Source organism: Pagrus pagrus (genome assembly GCF_965226575.1).
Source record: "Pagrus pagrus genome assembly, chromosome: 6".
Classification (NCBI taxonomy): domain Eukaryota; kingdom Metazoa; phylum Chordata; class Actinopteri; order Spariformes; family Sparidae; genus Pagrus; species Pagrus pagrus.
Genome location: NC_140190.1, coordinates 31,765,133 through 31,792,425, shown reverse-complemented (window position 1 = coordinate 31,792,425; position 27,293 = coordinate 31,765,133). Strand labels below are relative to the sequence as shown.

The following is a 27,293-nucleotide window of genomic DNA, read 5'->3' as shown; positions in this document are numbered from 1 at the left end:
GTAGTCCGTGATATAATTGGTCCGCGGTAAGAACAACAGACATTTAAACTGAAACGAATCAGTTTTTGTGACAAAAATCTCAAACATGGGTTTGAGATAAGGCCACGGGTGCTCATGACGTAGTACAGGTACGGCAATACGACTAAGACAAACCATACGCGAATCAGCAGAAACAGTTTATTTTCTCTGAATCATCAGCTGACGTAAGATCAAAAGTAGCGAGTAACGAGAGCATCAATAGAAATGTAGTGGAGTAAAAAGTACAATATTTGTCCTTCAAATGTAGTGGAGTGAAAGTAAAAGTATCCCCCCAAAATAATACTCAAGTAAAGTACAGATACTCAAAAACTGTACTTAAGTACAGTACTCAAGTAAATTTACTTCGTTACTGTCCACCACTGATTACAGGCAACCGGACAAACAAGACCATCCACAGTTGACATAGCCCTGTCATGACTGTGGCTGCTGATTCAAGAGTAGAGATGGGATTAATGGCTCTTTGAGGGGAGCCAGATCTTGGTGAGCTGTTCCTTTCAAAGAGCCGTTCAAAAAACTGGCTCGTTTGACTGATTTTTTGTTACGCAAAGGCAGCGTGCACAACTCAGGTGGCATCATGCTACATTTGCATAACTAATAAGCACCGGGCAGCTGGGCTGCGCTCCTCCCCATGGAACTTTTTTTCCCCTCCTGTTCTCTGTCCCACTCAGGGGAGGAGCAAAGGACGAGCTTTTGTGTGCATCTGCGTGAAACACACAGTGATATAAAAACATATTTAAAAAAATTTAAAAAGAACGGTTCCCAGCTGCGACTCGGTTCCCATCGTTCATGTTAACGAGCCGTTCAAAAGAATCGGTTCGTTCGTGAACGTCACAACACTATTCAAGAGGACAACATGAGGAAGAGAAGGTGGCTTGAAGCAGGGGCATCTCTAGGATTTTGACACATACGGGGCTTAGCCAAGAAGATCTAAGCAGATGCGCGTGCAAAGTGCGCCGAAATTTTTCGACATAGAGACATTCTCCACATAGCCTACAGGTACCTGCTCTTTCATTGTCCTCCCTTTGGTCTGCTGCAGGATCCCTGAACACATCCCTATCTGCTATCATACCTGAAAATTAAATGTAAACATAATATTTTATAGCTTATTTATGAATGTACGTATAGTCAATATTGGTATCCCATTGCAATTAATGCAAATAATTATGGGCAAAGTTGCCACTAACTTATGGCATTTTCACATGCCCAAACACTGGACCAGTTACGCCACTCTAGTGTAGCATAAAAAAGACATCTGAAATATTTTTTTTTCCTGCATAATCGCCCAACTTTTCCTCTATTTCGCCCATCTGTGCAGCTTCATTTAAACCCAACCAGCTTTGGGGAACAACACGTTAACCTGTCCTAATGCTACCACCTATTGGACCCATTTTGAATTTAGTTTGCACCCATGTACTGACATAAGCTAGCTAGGTAACAACACATTGTTTTTCCATTTAACACATTAGCAGCTACAGTAAAAGAGGCAGACTGTGCAGGATCCCTGTCTGCTAGCTAGCTGCTATCATGCATGAAAAAGAAAATAAACAAGATGGTTCGACGTTATAGCTTTACATTAACTTTAGCTACTTTCCCCTCTAGAAGAAGCCCAAGCTTAATTATTTTTAGGTACACAATTCTCACACACTACAGTTGCATTTACAGACAGATGCTAATAATAACAGATAGTTTTTTTCCCATGTAATTTCAACTAGCTGCTAGCTAGCTAACGTTAGCTACTTCCCTCTAGTAGTTCCAGCTGCAACACTCTTTTTGAAATTATAACTTTTTAAATAATTTCTATTCCCATTACCTCTTTGATTGCTGAACACCTTTGGGGGGAAAAACATGGAAATCTTTTTTTGTGACATCCCAAAGACAGCTGAACAGCTTGCTGTTTTCAAGTCTGCCTGTTGTCAAGAGCGCCTGCTGCCGCTGTTTTGGGTGAATGACGTCACGTGCAACCTGGAGGTGTTAAGCACTTGTGTGCCAAAGCCAAAGTAGTGGCTTTTTAAAAAAAAAAAAATTAATTGTTACTCAAACCTGTCCAAAAAACACTGTTTTATTGAAGCATCAACATAAGATAACCGTAGTTTGAGGATGTGATCTTAAAAAAAAATATATATATATATTTTTATTTATTTATTTATTTATTTTAAATTAATATTCGGGGCTAATTAAAAAACATCCGGGGCTTTAGCCCCGAATGTTTTAGCCTAGGGACGCCACTGGCTTTAAGCTGTCCGCTGATTGATCAGTGAGCGGTGAGCACAGTGCTGAGATTTCATGTCAGAAGGAAGCTGCCAGAGTGAAATGTTCCTGGGCCGTGGGCCTCACGGACTAAAAATCTGACTGTAAGCTTTGTTGCATTTGCTAGAAATATTACCATTGTCACCATAGATATACAGACTAGATGACATCTATAGCAACATTGGTGTATTTTACACATGTAGGATACACTGTAGGTAGCTGAGAGACTGACACTTATTCATACTTCACCAGCATTATTAAAACATTTATTTGGACCCTCTTTGTCATGATTCTGTTTGTGCTTCTGCAGATTCCTGTTTTATTTTGAAGTTTTACCCTTGTGTCATGTTTTGCTTTTCATTTCGACCTATTGTTTGATTTCCGACCCTTTTATGGTGTCCACCTGCCTTGCTTGTAATCAGTCCTTGTATTATATAATCTGTGTGCTCCCTCATGTCTTGGTCAGTTTGTTCTGTTACGTTTACAAAAAATATATTGAGGACCAAAATGCAGAAACACTGAAACACTCTCAGGAGACAGGCAGGCTGAGGAACAAAAAACAAGGAGAATCCAAAAACCAAGTGTAAATATCAAAAGCAGCAAAACAAAAGCAAAGTACAAACTAGTAAAAACACATGGTACATAAAAACAGTTACATACCATGGGGAGACACTGGATGAATCGCAGGAGAAGCACAGGTGCAACACAGGAGAAGAAACGGGATGAACACAGGAATGAACTGACAAATACAGGGATATCACTGTATTATGTTAATGTTTGATACCTTCTGTACTTAATGATATGAGACAAGACAAGAGTCACAGAAAACCAAATGCTTGCACAAAAAATGTTTTCTGTTCAGTGGAAAAGGAGGTTAGTTGCTCATAGAAAACAATGTACAATTCCCACACATGAAATTCACCTCTACAATGATTTCTGACATATCTAAAGGTACACATATAAATACAGTATATACAGTAAGAACCCAACCAATACATGATTTTTGGGGCCAATACCGATGCCGATATTAGGGAGGAAAAAATTCTGATATACACACACTTTTTTTTGCAATGATCCCTCAAATGTGGTTATCAAACACTTGTGACAAAGATGTGTAACAGAGGCAGGATATTTTTACAGTTTAACAATACACCTCAGTGTATAAAATGATATCAGTGCACTGGAACGAAAAAACTGGAAATTTAAGATTTTAAGATTTCATCATGTTCTGTAAAACCCCAAAATTACGAAATGGCCCACATCTGAAAACATAAACATCAATACCAATACATGATGATAATTTTTACCAACCGATAAATTGGTAAGGCTCTAATATATATGGCAATAACCCCAAAAGACTGAACAGACTGATCCGCAAGGCCAGTTATGTTGTGGGAGTGGAGCTGGACTCTCTGACGGTGGTGTCCAAGTTACATGTCATCTTGGACAATGGCTCTCATCCACTCCATGACGTGGTGTTCAGCCACAGAAGTACATTCAGCACTAGACTGATCCCAACAAGATGCACCACAGAGCGCCACAGGAAATCATTCCTACCTGTGCAATAACCATATTTCAACTGTAGCATTATTTATTACACTGTATGTTATTATTATTATTATTATTATTACTATTATTGTTGTTGTTGTTATTACACGGTATATATGGATACATTCTAGGAATACATTTCTTGTATTTTTGTTCTGTTTTTGTTCTTGTTTATATACCGTTTTGAAATCATAAATCATGAAATTTTCTGTAGACCAATTCCTGAAGAGGACACCAAAAGCAGTGCTGTAACACTGCCTACATTGCTACATTTACTCAGCAGCAAAGGACTTTGTATCAAATCTGGACACAGCCATGGAGGCAAGGCACCGTTCATTCCTACAAACGCTGCTCAGTGGCTTTTTGAGGCCAAAAAAGCTGGACTTTTACCGGCTATGAAAATACCGGGAACATCTGTGTTGTGTGGCCCATAGAGTGCACCAACTAAAGACTTCCACCAACCAAGAAGGCTGACTTCCTTAAGTGCCCGGCTACACTTGAATGGGGATAGAATAATTCCATTGTTCGGCTCTTCTAGACTTTCCAAATTTCCAAATCGTTTCTCGGGGTTGTGAGGCTTCTTTCACAAGTTAGCTTATGGGAAAAAGTCTTTTTGTGTTTGGCCAATACGAAAACTGGCTTCAAAGCCTGGCAGTCATCCTGAAGGCTTGTCAGCAGCTAGCTAGCAAAGGTAAGCTAACCGCTTGCTAACAAGAGTGATCTGCAATTCAGTGCAGAAGGAAAAAAGGCTGGTGATGCTTTTATTGTATTCAGCAGGAGAAGTAAAGAGGCGTATCTTTTGTTTTACTAGGCCTAAAGATACTTACTGGAGATCAGCAACCAATGACAGACTCAGGCCTGCATCATGTGCCACTGCTGAGGGCTATAGCGGCACAGATGCTTTTAATTTTTTGTGTTTAATATTGGGAAGACAAATCAATTTTTCTACAAGATAGGATATTGGGGGGCTGTGTCCCCTCTACGCTCCTCAGAATTTACACCTATGCTCATGGGCTTGGCACCCACTTTTTAAAATGTGCAGTTTGGACCCTCCCACTTTTCCCAGGTTGAAAATGCTTCGGTCTATCCACTCAGTGCTCTTCTCAGAGCACTGCACCTGTGTTTCATTAGCTATTGAATCCATTCCACTTGCTTATTAAGAATGTCTAAATTAATGAAACTCCAAAACCACATTTTCACTGCTACCTTGCACCAAGACAGATTGATACACAGACTGCACGTTATCATGGATCCTACTGATCTTCTTCCAAGACCCGCCCTTCTCTACCTCTGTTTGGTTGGCTTTGTTGCTTGCGTTTTCTACGCTTGACTCAAACTCACACACAGTAACTCTAATAATGTCTGTTTTGGGCGGTTTAAAAGCTGTCCTTTTGCGGTTAATCACACTGTCTTCTGTTGCACCTCTCAGGAGCCCCATTCACACTGCCGTTTGCACGTGGGAATCCTTCGCCAATTCTTCGCATCCGCCTCTGTGTGAAAGTTTCAGATGCGGCAAGGGGTGAAATTTTGCTGCACCTCTGATGCGCCTCCGGAGGTAGTATCAGAGGCGCAGTATTGGCAAACCGAACCAGTGTGAATGGATCAGCCGGCGGCGCGGAGCGAGGGTGTGTCGATGATGGTGTTCACTGTCTGATAACTAAATAGGTTCTTCACTCAACAAAATAAAGAGAAATGTCCTACAGAGCAATGTTACAGGACCAAACAACAGTAACGCAGTAACTGGTAGTGTCTTTGGCAACTTATGAGGAAAGAAATACAGCAGTTATCATGGAGAAGTGTCTGTCATCCTGTCTGTCTGACCGACTCTTCATCACATTTCTGCCCGAAAAACAGCGTCTGTCCCCGGCAAAAAAATTTAACTCACCAACTGTTTGTCACAGTGAAAAAAATCACTGCGACGGTCAGCCCTCCTGACTGAGACTCAGTGAACTTTCCCCCAGAAAAAAGCATCCCTCCCCGCGAGTGAAAGAGTCAGACAGCATCCTGCTGACCGATGGCGATTATGTAATTTAGAGTAAAATGTAACTTTGTCACTTTCCAGGATGCATGGTGGGTCAGGATCTCAATCACAACACATTATAAGTGCATCCATATGATTATAAACAGTCAGCAGGTACATGTTTAGATTAACAGGAGGACACCTGGTACCGTCAACGTGTACCGTCACGCCTCTTTTGGAGCCGCTCTTACACTCTGGTTCGTCTTTTACACCAGAGCTGCTTGGCTCTGTGTGAACAACCAAGGGCGGAGAACTGGCGAACCGCTGCTGCAGCGATAATGCGGCATCTCTGTGTGAAAAGGGCTAGGGTCAATCATTCGCCAGAGCCGCTCTTCAACAGCAGACAGGCAGGCTGCAGCCGGGCTGCCTTGCCACTGTTCCCCCACCCAGCCTGTTTGCTCTACACAGACACACACACCACCCAGACTGACTGCTGCAGCTGCAGCTTTGTTTACCAGGGAAAATATGGCTCGGCGTCCACTCCTCGCTGTTTGTTGTAAAAAAAACAAACAAAAAAAACATAAGGACACTGACACAGTTCAGAAATATTAACATGTCAGTTATACTGCCAGAGATTTCCATGACCATAGTAGTCCACTAGACAAGAGGGAGGGAGAGTAGTGGGAGCCAAAGCCGAGTGCCAGTTCTTGGGTGTTCTCCTGTGTCCACCCCCCTTACCTGGCAGTCCGATGTACAACCAGTGAGAGGGAGGGAGCTCAGTGGGCCACAATGAATTCAGTGTTTAATCAGACCACAAAAGAGACAAGAATTAGTTATCTAAAGTGCTATTTCCTGACAGTATGTTCATTGGCTCTCTAATGATAATGGCTTGATGTTGTGTTTTATGAGGGGTGGATGTTCTGAAAATAAATTGAAAGCTAATAGTGATCAATTAAATACATTTACTTTTTATTAATTAAAATATAATTTGATGGAAATTAAATGCAATGTTACTTTTAATATAAAGCTATACTCATTAATCAAATGATTTAAATTATTTTAAAAAAGTATTGCATCATTTGAGTCTATATATTGCAATCATAACTTCATTCAATGGACATTTCAATTGAGAAGAGCATTAACTGTATTTTAGTGCCTTGCAGTTCAACTCACTTTATTTAAGAAGCTATTTAAGCTATTGAAACTAGCCACTGAATCAATTTTCATACTTTGAGCTTTTTAATATATTCCAATATGTGATCTAGGTGAATTTGTAAAACATAAGTCTACCGCTATTTTTTCTCATGCTACTATAAAGTATCAAAGCACCTGTTAAAATGTATACATGATATGACAAATACAATTTATACAAATACAACACAAGGTTGGATATTTCACTTCACTGTTGGGGAGGACAACAAACAGAAAGATTTTTGTCTTGTCATGTCATTATAGGCTACATTATAGAAGGTATAGGTTACTGTGTTTCATATGACTGAGCCTACAATTAAAAATATTTATTCCTATCTCATAATATATCAGACTCTGATCCTTTGTCTGCCTGCTCGTCCCTGTGTCCAAGGCCATTCCTTTATTTAAAAAGATCTTAGCTATTTAATTATTTTATGTAGGTCATTTGGGCATTTTGTTGAAAGTAACTAAAACTAATATATAACTCTACACAGACAGTAATGTTATAATGTAATATGTTACTTTAAAATGAAGGTAACTAGTATTGCATTTGAAAGTAAGTTGCCCAACACTGTATGACAAATACACTTTATACAAAGTGTAGTACAAGTACTATTATTATTATTATTATTATTATTATTATTATCATTAGTAGTAGTAGTAGTAGTAGTAGTAGTAGTTGAAGAAGTAGTAAGAGTAGTAGAAGTATATTTTAAAAAGCTGAAAAGGCAGAAAGACAGAAAAGTAAAAGGCTGAATGGTTCTCTAGCTGAACGTGTGCTGGAGCAGAAGCAGAACGAAATTCAAAAAATTCCTCATAAGAACTAATGGGAAAATTTAGCAGGAAAAGATGTATGTTAAAAAACACAGACAAGCCAATAGTAGAAGCCATAATGTCCCTAAAAAGCTGAATGCCTTCAGCATCCACACTAATAGTAATAATAACAATAATAATAATAGTAACTGTAATGATAGTGGAAGTCAGGCAGGACCTCCATGCCTATGCTTTCTACCCTTACATGATCATTTGGAGATGCAGATGTAGGACATGTACAGTGTCTCAGGCCTGTCCCTCGTCACAGTAGACTTTGTCTGGAGAGTCTGCTGCCGCCAGACAAGAGCTGACTTGTCCAACAGAATTGTAGCTAATTATTTAATGTGTGGATTAGAGGCACTGCTAGCAGCCTCGGGTTATGGGTTTGTATCACGGGGACAACAATGGGAAGCAGCCGTAAGTATTGCAGCCTTATGTGTTACTCTTCTTTCAAGGCTAGTATCGAGTACTATAGACGTAGCCTAGCAGAGGCTAGTTGCCTGTCCCCCCCTCCCCCTCCCACACCGACACACACCGCTTGGTACCTGTCTGTGGGAGTGTGTGTGTGCGGTGGAGCACACCTCCTCCTAAAAACACCGTCACGTCACCTCCATCAGCCCACAGTCTGCTCGGAGCTCGTCAGGATTCCGTCGGGACTCTTTCACTTCACCTGTTCCACATCCCGGAGCTTTTCTTCAGTCATGTTTCGGGTTTCTCGCCCCGTGTTTGTGTGGTTACTGTTTGCGGTGAGTGCTGTGTTTTTTCGTGCTGTTATGGACTGAATTGTTTTTTATCTGTCATCTTAACTCAATGCTGCTGGATAAACTATTCAAACTCTATGTCTGTCTGAACGTTAGACTCCATAAACATGACTTGTTGCTTGCCTGGAGTTCCTGTAAGCTGCCTGTATGATGGGAGATAGTTTGTTTCAACAATAGTGACAAAGTTCCCCGGTATGTTTTCAGCAAAATGACCTGTCCTATATATAGAACATGAACCTGAGGTTGACTTCCTCACATAGGCTTATTTTCTTGTTCCTGTTGACACTAACACATACCTGGCTGTCATGGTATTGTCATAGTAGACAGATATCATCTTTCATCCAACAACCTGGTACATTTCTAATCACAACCAATTCAGAGCTTGTTTCCATGAGGCAGTGTCAGTCTTAATATGATAAAGCTTATAAACTAGAAATTAGATCATTTCACATAACTTGAATTATACTGAACACAGATTTCTTATGCTTGATTACATTTGCTTCATATTAAAACATGATCTTATTATAATTATTAAATGAAGAATGTGTTTATAATGGAGATAATACATACAAATGTATTATTACAATTACGTGTATTATACAATAATCTCCAGTAACACATTACCACCCAAAAGTAAGTGTTTTGTCAATGATTTATTTTTTTCAAAACAATTTATCTACACCGATACAGCAACTGTGTTGGTGAAATGCCAACAAGTGTGGCCACGGAGTGAGAATCCACATTTTTTTAATGGTATACTAATGCAGTATATTGAAGTGAACTGTGTAAAGCAATTTTTCAAGTACTCATAATTTATTAGATTTTGATCCATTCCTGTGTCCGAAGTTATTAGTTTATTTTAAATGGTCTGGGCTATTTAATTGTTCTATCATTCTTAGACTATTGTAATAGCTTAAAAGTTGGCATTTTTACAACATAGTGGTAACCACTGCATGTGAATGCATGAATGGACCAGATCTATGCTTCGGAGGACAACCTTCATTTGGCTATACGATATCTCTCCCCACTGAAAGTGGAATGAACTACAGTTTACTTGAGTGTCTGTGCTTTGATGACCCAATGTGAAACAATGTTGTCCTCTCCCGCTAAAAACAATATTAACCTCTTCCACTATGAACAACTTTAACCTCTCTCTGACTGATTTGTACAGTTTCAGTGCAATATTACAAGCCTGACAGGAGGCCATGGAAAGGTTCATGCACATTAATATTAGAAGAACTATTAATATCATATCAAATGCCCAAAAGAACAAACAAATATCTCTCTTGCTCAGTCTTGATGCACAGAAAGCATTTGACAGAGTCAAATGGGGCTTCCTACATGAAATTAATAATAATCATTAATAATCACTGATATAAGAAAGAAACATGAAGGCCCTTTGATAAATCCTTGTGATTCACCACATGCCACACAGACTGAAAAGCTAAACCATTTTTCATCACAAATCTGATGTTGCTCCCTTTGGTGCTGAACCATTTTAATTTATGACATTAAAGTAGTTCCATTGAACATAGTTTGCTCTGTAAAATTATGCTTAAATTATCCTACGATGAATATTTAAGCACAATTTTTGTACTTTGTGGTACAGTTGTATTCTGTGCTAGGGACCTATTGATATGATAAGCAGCTGATTTACATGTTTGGATCGTAGACCATTCTATCAGGTAAGGATTGTGAAGTAATTCCATCTACTGTATTACAGCTGCTGGTCGTTGCTGTTGTGAAGGCCAACACTAATGTGGTAAGAAAAAGAAGACAATGGATTCTCCCGCCAGTGTCACTGAGGGAAAATGTAGACCGCACTCAAGACGAATGTATTATCAAGGTGAGTCACTAATTACTGATTCACTTTAATTCTATCCACTAATTCTCAAGCAAAACTGCCGGTGTAAGCCGACAGATTTCTGCTTCAGTGGTCCATCTCTATAGACTATATTATTTTACTATACTTTACTGTAACTTGCATCCAACCTACTCTTCTTATTTAGTTGGCTTCCTATGAGGCTCAACATTCACACAGATTTCCTTGACTGTACCTCAGTATTACAACGCTAAGTACAATTGGCTGCCCTCCAATTAAAACAGTAAAACAAAATGGCTAAACATACGTTTCCACCCTTGTCAACAACTTGTAGAGATGTTTTAATCACATTTAAATAAAAAATAAAATTAATGCATTGGTTCTTGACATCCTCAGATGGAAATGGATGATGACTTTTGTGTTGATTCTTACAGCCAACATCAGATAAATTGTCTGCTTTGCTAGTACCTTCCACATTTTCATGTAACAACAACTGACAATGACTTCAGCACGAAATGTACCTAGGTCAAGGACAGTCCAACATCTGGAGGTTGTGCTGTGTTATATGGTGACATAGACAAGTAACAGAAAAATAGGGTGAATCACTGACGCAGTGTTTTAGCAGGATAGAATTACTCCCTTTTGATTGGACTTTGTAACTTTGCAGATGTTTTACATGCACAAAAGAAGCTTTGTATAACACTAAGGAAAGGAAAAACACAAGGGGCCAAATGTCCAAAACTCTGTATATATTCAGCTGTAGAAACACGCCCCAAATGACCTTGTTTGCATATAAAGGACCAGAATTTTATTTAGTGTTGAGGAGAAATGTTAGAAGCAAAGAAGCAGGTGAAGAACAGGAAGTGTAATTTTATGGACCGTGAACTTGAAGTAATGATTGATCAGACTGACAGATGAAAAAGAGAATTATTTTGTTTGGGGGGTTTCAGTTCTGGCTTTAGCAACACAATGAAGCAAGTAAAATGGCAGGGACAGAAGCAGTGAACGCACAAGTTCAGAACCACAGATCTTGGAGGAGTTAAAAAAAGTAGTCTGATTTCAAGCAAGAGGCCCCAATGAGAGTGTGCAAGCTACTGTCAGTGGAGAGGGGATCCCCACGCTCTCTCTGCTTGAGCCTAAATTGCGCATTGACAATGTTGTATCATGTGGCACAGCCATTATGCAAGGCTACAGCCCTTTATTTAGTGCCGGTTACACCTGAAGGTATTCTTACTCCCCACTAATACAGGAAAATAATCTTGATTTACGTATATGAAGATCAAGTATTTATTTGTTTATTTACATGAGGATCATTATTATTGAAACATAATTACAGAAGACAGTAAAACAATGTTAACAACTCATTCATCACTATATAACCATAGTGAAGGGTTTTTAAACTATAGATGTAATCCTAACAACCTTTAGTGAATAAAAACAGCTCTAAATAAAATGTCACTCTAATTCACACTTATCATTTCTGCCAACTTGCAACATCACAGTAATCAGACTGAAAAGACTGTGTGCATGGTATGCATGGTGTTAAAGATGTGTACCGGTACGCACAGTTTCACCCTCTGTGTGGATTTTTATACATTTGGAAATTTGCGTGGATGAAATCCACAATTAGACAAAGAAGTTCCCAGAGGGGACCACTGGACCATGTATCTGCAGAGAGCACTTGTTTTTCAGAAACTTTTTTTTTGTCATTATTCTTTTTTTCTTTTAGTGCAAATGCTTTTGAGTTTGTTTTTGTTGTTAAATTGTCATCTTCTGTTTCAGATTCGATCAGATTTTGAAAGCATGGAAGACATAACGTACTCCCTAGAAGGCGCTGGTGCCAGCATGGAACCGCACAATGTGTTTGTGGTGAACTCTAAATCTGGAAAGATTCGTGTGACCAGAGTGCTTGACAGGGAAGTCATTAGTGTATACAACGTGAGTGACACATGACAGATTCTATTCAATTCTAATTTACTTTTTGACTTTAATGTCACTTTCCTCTGGATATAATTCAATAGTTTCTGCTTTGTATATTTAATATTGAAACTTTTGGCAGCCATTTGTTACACTGTCAAAGACTACAATGTAAATGTGCCTGCTAAGACCGATGACAAAGACAACAACTTTTGATGTTTCTTTTTCAGCTTTCAGGTATTGCTAAGCAATCTTCTGGCAAGGAAGTAGAGCCAAGAATTGACATACGAGTCAAGGTTGAAGATGAGAATGACAACGCTCCAGAGTTTGCAACCACCCAATTTGGGGAGGTGTTTGAGCGGACTGTCAAAGGTTAGTGTTTCTGCTTTTATGTCCAACTTTCACATATGTCTATCCTGTTATGTAATGACATGGCAACTTTACATAGCTTTGTAAATAAAAGAAACATTGTGATTGTCTATTTTGTTTCTCTTTCTATTAAGTGTAGTTGCTACGCATTAAAAACACTGGGTTAAAACTGATCCAATTTGGGGTCAATATAGCAACAACACAATACTAGGCAGTTCTGGTAAACAATGGTGTTTTCAACCATGGGGCAAATCATACAGTCATACATCATACAACATGAATGAATTGTTTTCTGAGCTCAGTTTGCCTGTTGCCTCTGAACTAGTACATCAGGCAGGGTGAAATCTAATAGCTTCAGTTTGCTTGAATCAGACTGAAGATAGTAGAATGTATCTAGATTAACTTTTAAGTTTAATGACTGATTTCTTTTAATGCTGTATTTACAGATACTTCAGTTATGAAAATAAGTGCAACTGATAAAGATGAACCAGGGAATGAGAACTCTCAGATCGCCTATACTGTCACAAAGCAGAGTCCACATGATGACATGTTCTACATTGACAAGGATGGGAGTGTCTTCATCAAAAGATCCACCCTGGACAGAGAGGAAAGGACTACACAGACAGTGTTTTTCTTTGTTTTTGAGGGTGTATACACAAATCCGGCGATGTACCGTATGTAGACACGTTGTCATTACCACTGTACCTACAGTACAATATCTATGCGTTCGAATGCAAGCTGTGCTAAGAAGTGAACGGTTTTCCATTTTTACCTTTACTCTCAATGTAATGTTAGTGATGTCCGGGGCATCAAGAAGAATCTGTGCAGCTCCTATGCTGCACCAGTAGTGGCAAACCTAAACTGAATGTGAAATGCACAGGCCTTTATTTCTCATGCAGTGTCTGTCTGAGACCATATACTTTAAACACTTTCCCCGGGCGTGCAGAGGACAAAGATGTTCGTGGATCAAGAATTTTATAATTATTACTGATTAATAAATACCTATAATAGAAATCACAAAATGATATTTTATTTATAATATAACTGGTCATTAATGATTAAATGCAGCTCATGATTGATTATGCCAACTGGCTAGTAAAGTAACAGTTACGACAGCACTGCATCATTTGAAATGTGGCAGATGGTCAAATTTTTCTCTATTTCTCCTTTAGCTACTCAACTATTGTCGTAACCAATGTCTAATATGTAATATCTAAATAATGTTAAAATTGCCATCAATATAAGTTTCCTTAACGAGTAATTGAAGCCAGTGTTGTTGACATTTTTAAGCCAGCTATCCTGCTGTCACTGCAGGCAGCAGCAAACACTGAGCTGCCAACCGCAGGAATGACGGCGACACTAGATGGCGGATCTCACAAATCGATCGCTGGATTTATCTATAATGAGATCAGACTGTCTTTGACTCTGTGACTTTACATATAAGAACTTTTTCAATGAGTAAATCATGGTGGATGTGTGTTTTGGCAGATACATTTTGCACTCCATCAGCTGATCAATGTTAACCCATTCACCAATCACATTCAATCAACAAAGTGTTGACAAGTTAGTAACAAGGGGGTTGGAGTCTTCCCCTTTACCAGTGTACTTCATTTAATATACTAATCTAGTTACTCAGTTGACCAATCTTTAATTGTATGGGGCCAATACACAACAAATATGGCAACACATTTTGCTCCAATATTTATAAAGGCTTGCAAAAGAAAAGCCAGTACTTTTCCTTCAGATTCAGATCATTTACCATTGTAGAGTGTTTATAATAATCAGCAAGCCCATTAAGTTCACATTAAAATCCCTTTCACACGGGACCATAAACCCACTATAGCCTTTCCCAGGTACTGCGAGTCCTCTCAGAGACCACACACACACACAGGGATCTGGGTTTAAGCCTTTTTTATTGCTCAACCCTCAGGCAATACAACGCTACGGTCAGGGGGAACCAGTGCGGCTCGTGCGTCTCGTCGTCTCTCTCTCTTATAGCTTCCCCCTTCTGTTCTCCGCAGCCTCTCCCCGGCATCTCCTCCCCCTGAGGTCCAGCACACTACTGCATATAAAGGGGAGACAGTGATTACTAATCAAGTGCCAGCCCTGTCATTCATTCACCTGGCGCTGCTCTCCTGAGCCCTCCCCAACTCTCGCTCTCCCGCAGCCACACCTCGACCACTCCCACCTCCACACCCACTAACACAAACTAACATCAGGCTTTTGTCTTTAATGTGATGTGATGTCAGTACCAGCTCTTTGCAGGCCTGAACAGTACTGCGCTCAACAAAGAAAGAGTGCGATGTCTCACTATGATGCCATCCATCTAAGTTTCCTTACAAATATGAAAAGGAAACATACAAAAAAATAAAAAACAATACAAACTTGTCCACTGGCAATGGGAAAGGAGGTTAATGTCTTTTTTTAAGTGGGTTTACCTGCGCTTAAAAATGCCTCACACTTTTGGTGTATAAAAGGTACACTACTCAAAATTAGTTAGTGTTTTTTTAGTGTTTTTCGTGATTGCACACATGCTTTTATGCACCCATATCCCAATATCCCTAACTAATTTCAGGCTGCGACCAGAGTTTAAACCCTGACTCCAGCCAGTGTTACTTCCTTTTTAACGGTTAACAATCTTTTTTTAAACAGACAATGGGGGCATGGTTAATGGTCAGACATAATCCATTACCATCACAACCAGACTCTCATTCTAGCAAGATCAGCATGATTAACATGGATAGCAGTACAGTGAATATTAGCATGGATAGTGATAGTGGTCACTCTTACATAAATTCTTCTTGGGTAGTGAGGAGCTGCAGAGTTTATTCATGGTCAAAATGTAACCTGTGCTGTACATTTACTGCCACTAGACTAGACTCAAATCGCCAACACCTGGCTGCTGTCAGCTCAGCCAGCGTCTCTCTTTCTCCCTCAACCACACGCAAACTAAGCACTGAAATTTGTGTAAGTTTGAGCACAAAATTAAGCAAAAAAGCAAAAATAGTTAGCGAACAGCTTGGCTAAGTAACATTGTCATGACTAAACACCTTCCCCATAGGATGTCTCATCACATATAATATTGTATTATTTCAGGCACTGAAAACATCCATGACATAGTTTACCTAACAGTCCTATTCATTATGTAGCTTGATAATATTCCATAGTATTAAATCATTTGGGGTATTTTTTCCGTCTGAAACATACAGCAAAGCGAGTCCCTGCTCTAACTCTGATTGACTGTGGCTCAGACATTTGTTCAGTGGCGTTGAATCTTATATGTTTTCTGCTTTGCCTTTTCCATGTTGCACCCAGACAGCAGACATTAATCATACTTCACCTTTGAATTGTATACTTAATTTCTAATGTTTTCTAATTTCAGAAAGCTGATAAGTACACTCTAACAGTGATGGGTCAAGACTTAAATGGCAAAAAAGGGGGAAACAACGGAACCGGCACTGTTATCATTAAGATCCTTGATGTTAATGACAACCCTCCCACTCTGGAAAAAGATGTGGTAATTTTTTTCTTATATTGGTTAAAGTAGAAATGTTTTTCAATGAAAGTTTTCAGAGTTGCACAGTTTAATTTGTTTCTTTAAATGAAAAAATACAATTAAAAAATGTGCTCATGTCACAACTTACACATCAAAGTCAAAGACACAGAAAATGAATAATGCAAAAATGAACCCTGTTACTGTCATCTTATGATTCCAATTTGCAGTATGAGGGCAGCATTGAGGAGAACACACAAAATGTTGAGGTGATGAGACTCAAAACAGAGGACCTGGACTTGAAGGGAACAGACAACTGGGAGGCTGTATTTGACATTGTCAATGGCAACGAGGCAGGATACTTCAGCATTAAAACAGACCCCAAGACCAACGAGGGCATCCTAATGCTTGTCAAGGTAATGAGCAACACAACAGTGTTTCAGTGTTTAACTTTTAATGGAGAAGAAGTATGTGTATATGTTGGTCTCCCAGTCTTTTGTGGGATAGTTGTGGCAAATGCAGTGATCATGCTTCATACACAAATAATTAAGAGAATAATTTGGTCATCATGAAAGGAGTAGATGTAGTCATGACTAGAAACTACACCAGAAAAAATAAGGAGTAACTCACAAAAAGTTCACAAATGTTTACAGACCAAACAGTGAAGCTCAACAGCAGAACCAACTGGTATGAGCTTTTGTTGAAAAGCAAGGAACCTAAAATGGAGTGAAGGGACATTACGTTACTGAATCATGCTTTGGTGCTGTGGTGAGAGCTGTATTGAAGTGTATGGGAGATGCATGAAGAAACACATTAAAACCTAACATCTATGTGGTATGACTCCTGGGGTCCGTTTCACAAAGCAGGTTTAGTGGAAACTCTGAGTCTGTTAACCCTGAAATGAGGGAAACTCTGAGTTTTCCGTTTCACAAAGGGAGGTAACTCAAACCAGAGAAAGAGGGGTAACTCCAGCCTGTTTCACAGAGAGAGGTAACTTGAGCTCTCGGTCAGTTACCATGGTAACATACTCTATGAACCTAACCTGGTCGGGACCAGGTTTTTCTCAACACACCTCGAGTTTCTCTCTGTCTCCGCCCTCTTTCAGCCACACACGGTATTTGATTTCCTCATTCATTCAGTCAGCAGGCGAGTTTTGGCGTAATATAGTTCTGCCGTCTGTTTTTTGAGAAAATCATTGCAAAAATCAGTCGGTAGGCGACATGAGAAGTTATATTAGGTGGCGACTATTTTCACTACCATGGCATGTCCTTTTGATAATGATCCGTGGATGAAGGTGCAGCATTACTGCGCAGAGAATTAAATATTCGTCGGGAGATGATCATCAGACCGCGCATAGACGTTCTTGCATTTCCAGACAATTATCTTTTTGAGCGGTACCGTTTCACATCACAGTCCATCATTTACATACACAACCTAATCCGTCCTTACATTTCCAACATTACCAACCCAAGTCATGCTCTCACATCCCAGCAGATATTGTGTGTTGCGCTGCGCTTTTTTGCAAATGGGAGTTTTTTATGCAACGTCGGAGATGCAGAGCACTTTACAAAAGTAAAAAAAAGTCATGAAAGGGAAATAAATATTTTTATGAATAGGCTTAAAATATGTAGATAGTTCTAGGCATATTACATTTTATAAAAACACTTGTGTCTTGGGGGGTGAGCTCAGAGGATGAGCTCAGCCACTGGCCTTCCTAGATTCTGTCTTAGGGCCAGCTCCTCTGCCTCTGTTAGAGGTGGCGGTGCTGGGCCACCACCCCATTTACGGGCATCTGCTTTCTTTCTGTTGGCTGAGTAGAAGTCTGTGTTAGTTTAAATAGGCTAGGCTTAATTCTTTAACAGAACATGATATAGATGAGAAGACAATTATGTGTGTGAAAACAGCATTATGTTGGGGATAAAACAACTGTACAGTCAAACAGCCACTTAATATTTACTTTACAATGTAAAACATGATCAAAATGAGGTAGCCTACCCCCGTGAAATTATGCTGAGGTCTCACCTGTTTGAATAATGTTTTTATGTTTCATCTTAAGCTGCTTACACTTCCTTCTAAAAACGTGCTCAAACTCACCGTATGAGCGCATTAATAAAAAAAACCGTAGCCCTCCTCTTCTCCGTTGCCATGGTGACACGTCGAATCGGGGCTCCATTGACGCTGTCTTTTTATACTTGTGGCGCACGCGCTTAACTCCAGGTGAAACTACTCCGAGTTGATCAAACTAACTCAAATCAGCTGTTCTGGAACCGAAAACTCAGAGTTTCCTATCTCAGAGTAGATCAACTCAGAGTTCAAGGTTAGACTCAGAGTTTGTTGAACCTGCTTTGTGAAACGGACCCCTGATGCAGAAATGCCTCCAGAAACTCAAAGATAAACTTCAGAGAGTAGTTTAAAGACTGATTTTCTTATCGGCATGTTGTTCATCCCTCAGTTTAATTTGAGAAAGGTTCCTGTTCACAGTGTTATCGCAGTCTCATCAGTAGTATTCAGTCAGACCCGCCCCATTTGGTCGCGAAATTATTAGCTCTGTCAGTCATTTGGGGCAAAAATCAGTCGCTAACCTACTCTCTGAAATGTGTTCTTTCATTTTCTGGAGGCATTTCTTCACCAATAGTCATACAACGTAGTTATGTTTGGTTCAAGTGTATTTCTCCATGCATCTCCCAAAGACTTCAAAGCAGCTTTCACTAAAGTCTGGCACCAAAGCAAGATTCAGTGACGTAATTACCCTTCCTTCTTCTTTAGGTTTCTTTGCTGACAAGCAGGATAGATACAGGGTGAGTATGTCGGTTCCTGACATACATATAGTATGCAGTGGGTGATGTTGTATCCACAGATGTGATTAATTAACTTACTCCTGACCTAAATACGATATTCAAATAGTTACAGGTTATTTGAAATCAAATAAAATGGTGGGGATTACGCACCAACTCCTGCTCTAAGTTTACTGGTTTCTGTTCCACTTTCACACCCTGACACTGGGAGGTGCATGTGGCCTCCTTGGAGCTAAGGACTCTCGTATTAGCCAATGATCACATTGATTAGTAGTAATTCATTTACATACAATATAATGCAAACCCACAAAAGTATGAACCTGAAAATGAGTATAATACGGGACCTTTAAAATAGATGTCAAAAGTAAATAACAGGGATGACATGATTCATCACTTTCTGGGGATTAAGTTTTAGCTGTAGATTTGATCTCATTAACATTTCCAAAGTGGTCGTTACATTATAATTTATTATATTGAACTGCCAATCTTCTACTTCTTCCCAAAGGGTTGTTCATTTTTTTTTGGATTAATAATTTACTTCTCTGTGATTTTAGACACTTTGAGGGGGTCTCTGTAAGACATAAAAGGCCTCAGATGGCTAGTCATAGCGTCAACTTAATGTGTCATAAGGGTGGATTTACTAAGCTCTATCAATTTTCTGTTCTTTTCAGAAGAAAATGTATACAAACAATAATTCCACCAAATGGTTGCAAAAACTTAGCTATGACTGAAGTTTAATTGGTATACCCATAACTCGAACTGTAAACTTGCAATAAAGTCGAATCGGTGAAAATGTCTTGTCCATGGTACGTGGCCTTTACACTGTGGACGTACATTAAGACACCATCTGCATTTTAGTTCTGATTTTATGGAATCTTGTGAGCATGCATTGACAAATACACACAAACAGGAAGGCTTTCAATAAAGATTTGTGTTCATTGTGTTTCTGTGTGTCATTTCACAGCCTGTGGATTATGAGGATGTGAAGGACCTTGAACTAGGACTGGTTGTGAAAAACAAGGCTCCACTACATCCTGGATCTGGGCCAGGTGGTCCCACTGGTGCGGTAGGATCATCATGGCAAAGTGGGAACAAATTCAAAACCTATCCAATCAAAATTAATGTCAAGAATCAGCCTGAGGGGCCAGCTTTTATCCCCAAAGTCAAAGCTATTCCCATCTCAGAGGGAGACGAAATTGACATTAGTAAGGTTTATGCCTGCTACCCTGCAACAGATGTAGACACTGGGAAAACAGCTGAGAATGTCAGGTCAGTGCATACTCAAACACACACACACACACACACACACACACACACACACACACACACACACACATGAAAGCCTCTGTAGATAAAAACACTCTCAGCTTAATTGTATTACTCTCAATGATAATAACTGACTCTACTTATTTCTGCTGCAGGTATGCCAAGGGCTCAGACCCTGACAACTGGCTAACCATTGATCCAAAGACAGCTGAGATCAAACTAAACAAGAATCCTGACAGGGAATCTGAGTTCCTACGCAATGGGACCTATTATGCTAAAGTGCTGTGCATTACAGAAGGTACACTCTTCACCTGTGTGTCTTTTTCTGCATGTTGATATTAGGTCATGCAAAATGAGTCAATTAATCAATGTAAAGAATACACAGTAAATGGAAAAATGCAAATTTGCTTTAAGCAGCACAAAGTAAGGTGAAATAAAGAATGTGCGCCTATGTTAAGGCTTAATGACTCCACTTCATGAATGAACTGAGATGAGAGGAAAACTGAACAGGAAAAATAATTCTGGTCAATTTTGAGATCTGCGCTGTAACAAAAACATACTGAATGTCTAGTAAAATACTTAGCTACCTAGCTTCTGTTAACATTGGTATAATCAATACAATGGCCACAATGGTGGTGAATGAACAGACATGAATTACAAACAGCCCAGCAGTCAAAATAACATAAATGAAAGAGAAAATTTGCCTCACATTCAATCTGAGAGCACCATAAATTCTTTTTTTCTGTTTTTACCTGTTGTCCAGCAGGGGGAGTTAAGCGCTTGTCTCTGAAGAATGGAAACAGTTACAAAGGAAATGCTGAATGATCTGATCTTATTTCTGTTTTTCCAACACAGACATGCCAGCTAAAACGGCCACCGGCACCATAGCCATCCAGGTGAAAGATTCTAATGACCACTGCCCCGAGCTGACCAGGAACCTCCAGATTATGTGTACTACAAATGATACTGTTATTGTGAATGCAAAAGATGAGGATGTTTACCCTAATGGAGCACCTTTTCGCTTTGCCATTATCCCAGAGGGCACTAAGGGCAAATGGCAGTTGGAGCATCTCAATGGTGAGGAGAACACTACCAATTATTTTTAAAGTTTTGAGAGAATATGTAGATCGTTAATATAAATACTAGGGTAAGGCCTTAAAAATATTACCTCTGGTGGAATATGGAAAAGCAAAATTTAATCTTAAGTCTGTATTTTAGAACAGTGAACGTCAGAATAAAGCATATGTTTTTCTTGTTGCTGGCAGAAACTGCAGCTATCCTGAGGGCCCAGGAGTCCATATGGCCTGGTATTTACGAAGTGACCTTGGTGGTGGAGGACCAGAAGGGGAAGGCCTGTCCACAACCACAAAAAGTGAGCATCCAAGTTTGTACCTGTGAGGATGGAAATCAATGTGGAAAACGAGGTGCCAATGGTCAGATCCGCAAAGGAGCAGAGTTTGGACCTGCAGGCATTGGACTGCTACTCCTAGGCCTGCTGCTCTTACTGCGTAAGTATAATGTGATGCTCCTTCTAATAAAGACGCAATCATTCACGGTCACGTTTACACCGACAGGCAATTTAAAGTGTCTGATTAACCTTGCATGTGTTTGGAAGCAACAGTGGTAACCACTGCGCCTCCATGCTGCCCAGCATGCACAAGTGTGAACGTCAAACTTTTAGGGGGCCCTATTTGGGTTAACCACCATCGCCACGTCGACCCAATCTTTAAAAAATGAACAAAACTGTTTTGGGGACCAAAGGGATCTGCAGCCTCAGTTTTTTTCAACAATGTGGACAGTATGATCACAGCTAGTGTAAAATGAGTAGATATTTGTCACACTAGTCATGGTCGCAAACCTCTGAACAATTAACTTTTATTATAGGTGAAAAATGAGAATATTAATAGTCGTATAATTTTTGAACAGACTTTTCATTCAGTTTTTTTTTTTTTTTAAAAGCACGGTAAAATGAGTCCAAATTTGTTATTCTTATAGTCAAGGCAATCCTGAACAGGACATTTGTGAAAATTTTAGCAAACCTCTGAAGGATTATTTTTCGATAGCATAACATAATTTGATCCGACTTTCCCTTTAATTATATTGAGAAATGTACAGTCAAATAAGTCACACTTTTTAAAGCTTTAAATATTTGCACAAAGGGCAAGGCAAAAATTCATGGCGATGCTCTGTTGCATCACTGGGATTGTATAACCATGAGCAGGACGCACACTTTTACTTTCTCTAACTGTGTGGAAATCTGATGTTTTCACATTACGGATGAGGAAGAAAGGTATTAAAACGAGTCTTACAGGCAACAGGTAAAGCGTACTCGTGATAGGAGTTTAGTGTGGTGCTGAGCTGAAAATAATGACGAATAGTTTAATCTTTTCATTGAACAGCAAAATCGGATTCGACTGAAAAAGTTCTGAGTCGGCTACAGCCCTATCACATCCTTACAATGCTGGTCTTCGAAATTCAAATAAACTAAAGTAGTGAACTAGTAAGCTAGTGGTTTACTGCTATGGTTCAACATGGTAATAACGTATATAAATAATTATTGACTTAATTCGTTTATTTATCATCAAAATCTGTGTGTCAAGGATCAGCCATGTTGCCGCAGAAAGCTGCATGTCTCATGTGAGTCTGACCAGCAGGTAGCAATCAGCCAAATCTGACGCCACACTGAAGAGGCCAGACAGTCAGACAATAACAAAATGTCAGATGTATTACAGCATGCTACGTGCATCAGAAGAGTTATAGAAACAACATGTGTTGCTGCTAGTAAAGAACTACATGGTTGCTTATCACAAGAAGACATAACCATATTGTATTGTGCCAAGGAAATTGAAACTGCCCTTCCTTTGTTGGAGGACACTCCACCACTGCAGTCCCCACATCACAACTTTCACGTTAGACTAAAACTTTGTTGTTGTTGTTTTTACAGTCATTCCTCTGTTGCTGCTCTTCTGTAAATGTGGGGGGGCTGCGGGACAGAACTTTATTAAGATGCCTTTTGACCCCCAATCATCTAACCTCATTAACTACCACACTGAGGGCCAGGGAGAGAATACGGTAAGACCAACATATTTACCTTTAAAACACATGACTATACTGTTGAGGACAGGAATGTTTCCATACATACTGGTCACCTGCTACCGAGGTGATGTCTGCTTGAAAGCTGCATGAAGTGATGTTTGACTGCTAGGCAGCAGAATAACTGTGTATCTGCTCTAACATTTTGATCACTGGCCCATAATAGGAGGTGGCGCTATTGACCATGCCTATACAAGCTACACAAGTTCCGGTCAACATGGGTTTGGGCATGGCTGGAAAATCTTCTATGAATGGGATGCAAGTTGATGGAATGTTTTACCAAGAAAACGCATGGGGGCACGGCAGTGGCGTCTACTCTGAGTTTGATTGTAGAGAATCAAGAGTCGGTGGAGGAATTTATGATGGCATGGCTCTGCCAGACCACTTTCTGGGACAGTACTATTCTCAGGTGAGGATTCATTTGAAGGCTTTATATCTGATCTATTCACTGTCACTAGATATTGCACTAAATGACCAGCATTGCTCTGTTTATTCAATAAAGCAGCATCTAAAACACACTACTCACAGATCTCCGATCAAACTGTCAAACAACACTGATCAAATACGGATCAATATTCTGTTTGCCAAATTTGTCTGAAATGTTTTCAGAAATGTTTTTTTAGCATACTGTTCTGTAGTATGAGAATGTATGTGACCCAGCCGCCACGTTGAAAACTGACGCAGGGAGGACAGGGAGGGCCTTGCTTACACTAACATGCACATGTGGCCGGACGGGCTACCTAGACAGAGAAACACAGATGCTTTGATTAAACACACAGCATTCTCTGAGCATTCTCTGCTCAGGACACCACTACTCCACTATATCTTAACATAGTGAATGGTTGGATGCTGCTATATTACTGTTGAAAATATCATACTGTATATTAAACCTTTAAATATTTCTACTCTTTACTTTCTTTAACCCACAACCTTTCTTTTCACCCTGGACAATATTATTTTGATGTTCGAACATGATAAGAGGTATAGCTGGAAAAGGTCAATTGCAATTTCTTTGCGTAAGCTGTTCAACAACAAAATCATGTTGTGCACGTGTCCTGCCAGATAAAGCAAAGGTGAAGTTTGGCCTTTACTCTTAAGAGCTCTTTAAGCAAGCTTTAAAGAACATGCACCGCTATTGTTTTTTACAAGGATGAAAGGCATTAATTTGTGATGGTGCGTGAACACACATACCACTGGTGTTTTCATTCACTAATAATGAAACTTTATTTTATTTAGATATATTTTGATCATTTTTTAAAAGTTAAATTAAACACGGTTTGCATTATGAATGCCAAAAAATGTTTTCGCTCAGTCATCAAAAAAGTTAACCTTAGGGATGATTCCTTTGCTCTTTCAACAGAAGGTGAACAGTGGCAGTGAGAACCAAGGAGTAAAGGATGGTCTTTTTGTCTATGACTACGAGGGTCAGAGCTCTTGTGCTGGCTCAGTGGGCTGCTGCAGCCTCCTGGAGTCTGACCACGACCTGCAGTTCCTCGATGACCTCGGGCCAAAGTTCAAGACCCTGGCTGAGGTGTGTGGCGGCAAAAAGATCTCAACGGAAGTCAAGCAAGTGTTCACTCCACTACCCACTCCCTCTGTGAATACTATGAGCTCCGTATCAAATGTGGTGACTACCCAGCAGCTGCCCCCTCCACCCCAGCTGCAGCCAGCCATCGCCAAAACAGTTCAGAATGTGGTCAGGGAGACATCTGAGAGCTCTCAGGTGGTGAAGGAAAACACAGCTACGATGAGACAAGGGATGACCACAGCAAAGCAACAAATGGTAAATCAAGGCCAGATGCTCCTGCTGCAGCAGCAGCAGCCTGTCTACTACACCACCACCCCTGTGATGCAGCCAATGCACTACGTAGTCCAGCCACAGGTTCAGAACACCATGCTGCTGGCTGAGGCACCGGCCACCAACCTGCAGGGCATGGTACTGGTTAACGGCACTCAGAGTGGTCCTGCCCAAGGCATGGTTATTCAGGGACAGCCACTGATGTCCACCGGACAAGCCCAGGGTCCTGACATTTTGGTGGTAGAGAAGAGCGGGGTCCAGGGGGGCGGTGCCAACCTGATCCACACTGGCAACCTCTCTGGCTCCCAGACAATGATGGTCGTGGAGGGCAAGGTCCCTGCAGGGACAGTGAAAGTGATGAAGGGGAGCCAGACCTCCCTTGTGAGGAGGAGTGATAGCTCTGGCTCTCAAAGAGTCCTCTACAGCAAGGGCCACACATCTGCTGCCTCTCAGAGCAGCTTATTGGGTTCATCTACCACCACAGTGGGCACAACGCCCACCTTCAGCAAGGTGGTTGTGCAGGAGACCAAAGAAATTCTCTGAATGAAAGATTGCCACGACAACACAGAATTTTTTCAGTAATGCCAATAAGACTATTCCTCTGGCTTGCTTCAGGAGGTGATGGGATTCTCAAGTAATGCAGGACAGCTTTTGGAGAGACAAGTTCCCCATACTCCTTTCTTTAAATTTAACAATACATTTCTCCTCTGAAGTTTGTTAATCCCACACTGCCTTTAAACAGTGCCCTCCAAAATGCCTGGGGAGCGAGGCAACATGTACTGTAGTACATGGTCATTACTACCAAACAAGGAAGGAGGAAATAAATTAAATGGAATCAGTAAAATGGAATAACAACAATGGCAGCTAACCATCTGAAACCAGCCCACCTACTGTATCTATTGACTTTACACAGCCCCACATCTCTGCTGCTATGCACTTGGCTTGGACATAAAGCACTGCAATACAGCGATCTATAGTCTATTTTTATTTTTAAATGCCTTGAAATATGAATATATTTTTAATACTTTTGTCTTCTCTTTTTGACTTCTCTTGATAGAATGAATCAGAATATAGTCAATATAACAGGATCATGTTTAGTATACAGTAGTTCATCCTTAGGTTGTGTTTTATATAGTGTGATTTTTTAGATGGAATATTCGATTTCTTGACGATCATATCAGCCATCAAAAGGACAATAAATATACTTGGGTAAGACTTTACCTCCCTTGTTGTCTGTTTTCAGTAGTAAGTAAATGGAGAGCCCATTCTTGCTTTTTATTAAATCTTACAGTCCATGGGACAATCTTAATGTGTTTTATCTCCAACTCTAAATGTTGGAGATGTAAAGAACATGTATATCATGGAAGTCTTGATTTCCAATGATTTCTATAACTCTAATTTTTCTGTGATGGAATGAGAGGAACACCTCCTACTGTGCCATGCACTTTGTACTTGTACTACAACAAACAGTTGTTTGCACAGTTGATCGTGGGGCCTGTTGAAATGGGGCCGAGTTGTTCCAATCAAAACTTTCTTTCAGATCAAAGCTGAGCTCCTTAGACTTTACCATTGTAGTCTTTTTGGCTGAGTCTAATGGGTGTATCAAACAAACCCTATTAAAATGGGCCCGGAAAAGTCAGCAGCTGTCATCAATCATAATCACTGAGAAGTAGATAGGAGGCCATGTTACAAAGCAAATTAGTAGAAATTTGACACAGCTTTCTACATTGGCAAAATTGGTCATTCAATTTGTTGTATGTATATTTATGACCCTGTACATTTGGTCACATTTTCAGAAGGCAATTCATAATAAATTCATATTTGAACCACACTTCATTAATGTTTTTTGTAACAAAGTAGTATACTGTACAAGGTACATGACACTGTAGTGGAAATAGTTCCAGTATTAGGCTCCGCCACAGATTCCACATGCTCAATCAGCCTGAATGCCACCAATAAAGGCTAAGGGCCAATGGTGCAGGACACACCATACTGCCCCAACACTGACCATTGGCCTGGTGGTTCAGGGCCCTTAGCATCACAAGTAACCATTAGCTGCTCTTGCAGGGTTTGTATTTGTTCTGTCAGAACTTGAACTGAACCCTCTTAAGAGTGAATGAGCTAAACTCCGCACATGTGGTGTTGGGGCTCCTCAAAAAGAATATATCTGCTCAGAAATGT

The 27,293-nt window shown here is 40.0% G+C and overlaps 1 protein-coding gene across 1 annotated transcript; it reads left to right on the top strand.

Moving 5' to 3' along the window:
• The first annotated feature begins 8,434 nt into the window (after positions 1–8,434).
• Positions 8,435–26,327, top strand: LOC311259007 (desmoglein-2.1-like). Its single transcript, XM_084355793.1, has 14 exons — positions 8,435–8,544; positions 10,283–10,405; positions 12,164–12,319; positions 12,529–12,670; positions 13,114–13,274; positions 16,050–16,184; positions 16,391–16,576; positions 19,920–20,224; positions 20,377–20,519; positions 21,077–21,298; positions 21,487–21,729; positions 23,166–23,293; positions 23,481–23,723; positions 24,675–26,327. Exons 1-14 carry the CDS (start codon positions 8,500–8,502, stop codon positions 25,653–25,655), a joined length of 3,213 nt encoding a protein of 1,070 aa, XP_084211919.1. The 5' UTR covers positions 8,435–8,499; the 3' UTR covers positions 25,656–26,327.
• The last annotated feature ends 966 nt before the right edge of the window (positions 26,328–27,293 follow it).

Coding starts and splice junctions, on each gene's coding strand:
- LOC311259007 (XM_084355793.1), top strand. CDS start 8,500: ATGTTTCGGGTTTCTCGCCCCGTGTTTGTGTGGTTACTGTTTGCG. Junction 8,545..10,282: donor TTGTGTGGTTACTGTTTGCG/GTGAGTGCTGTG, acceptor ACTGTATTACAG/CTGCTGGTCGTTGCTGTTGT. Junction 23,724..24,674: donor TGGGACAGTACTATTCTCAG/GTGAGGATTCAT, acceptor CTCTTTCAACAG/AAGGTGAACAGTGGCAGTGA.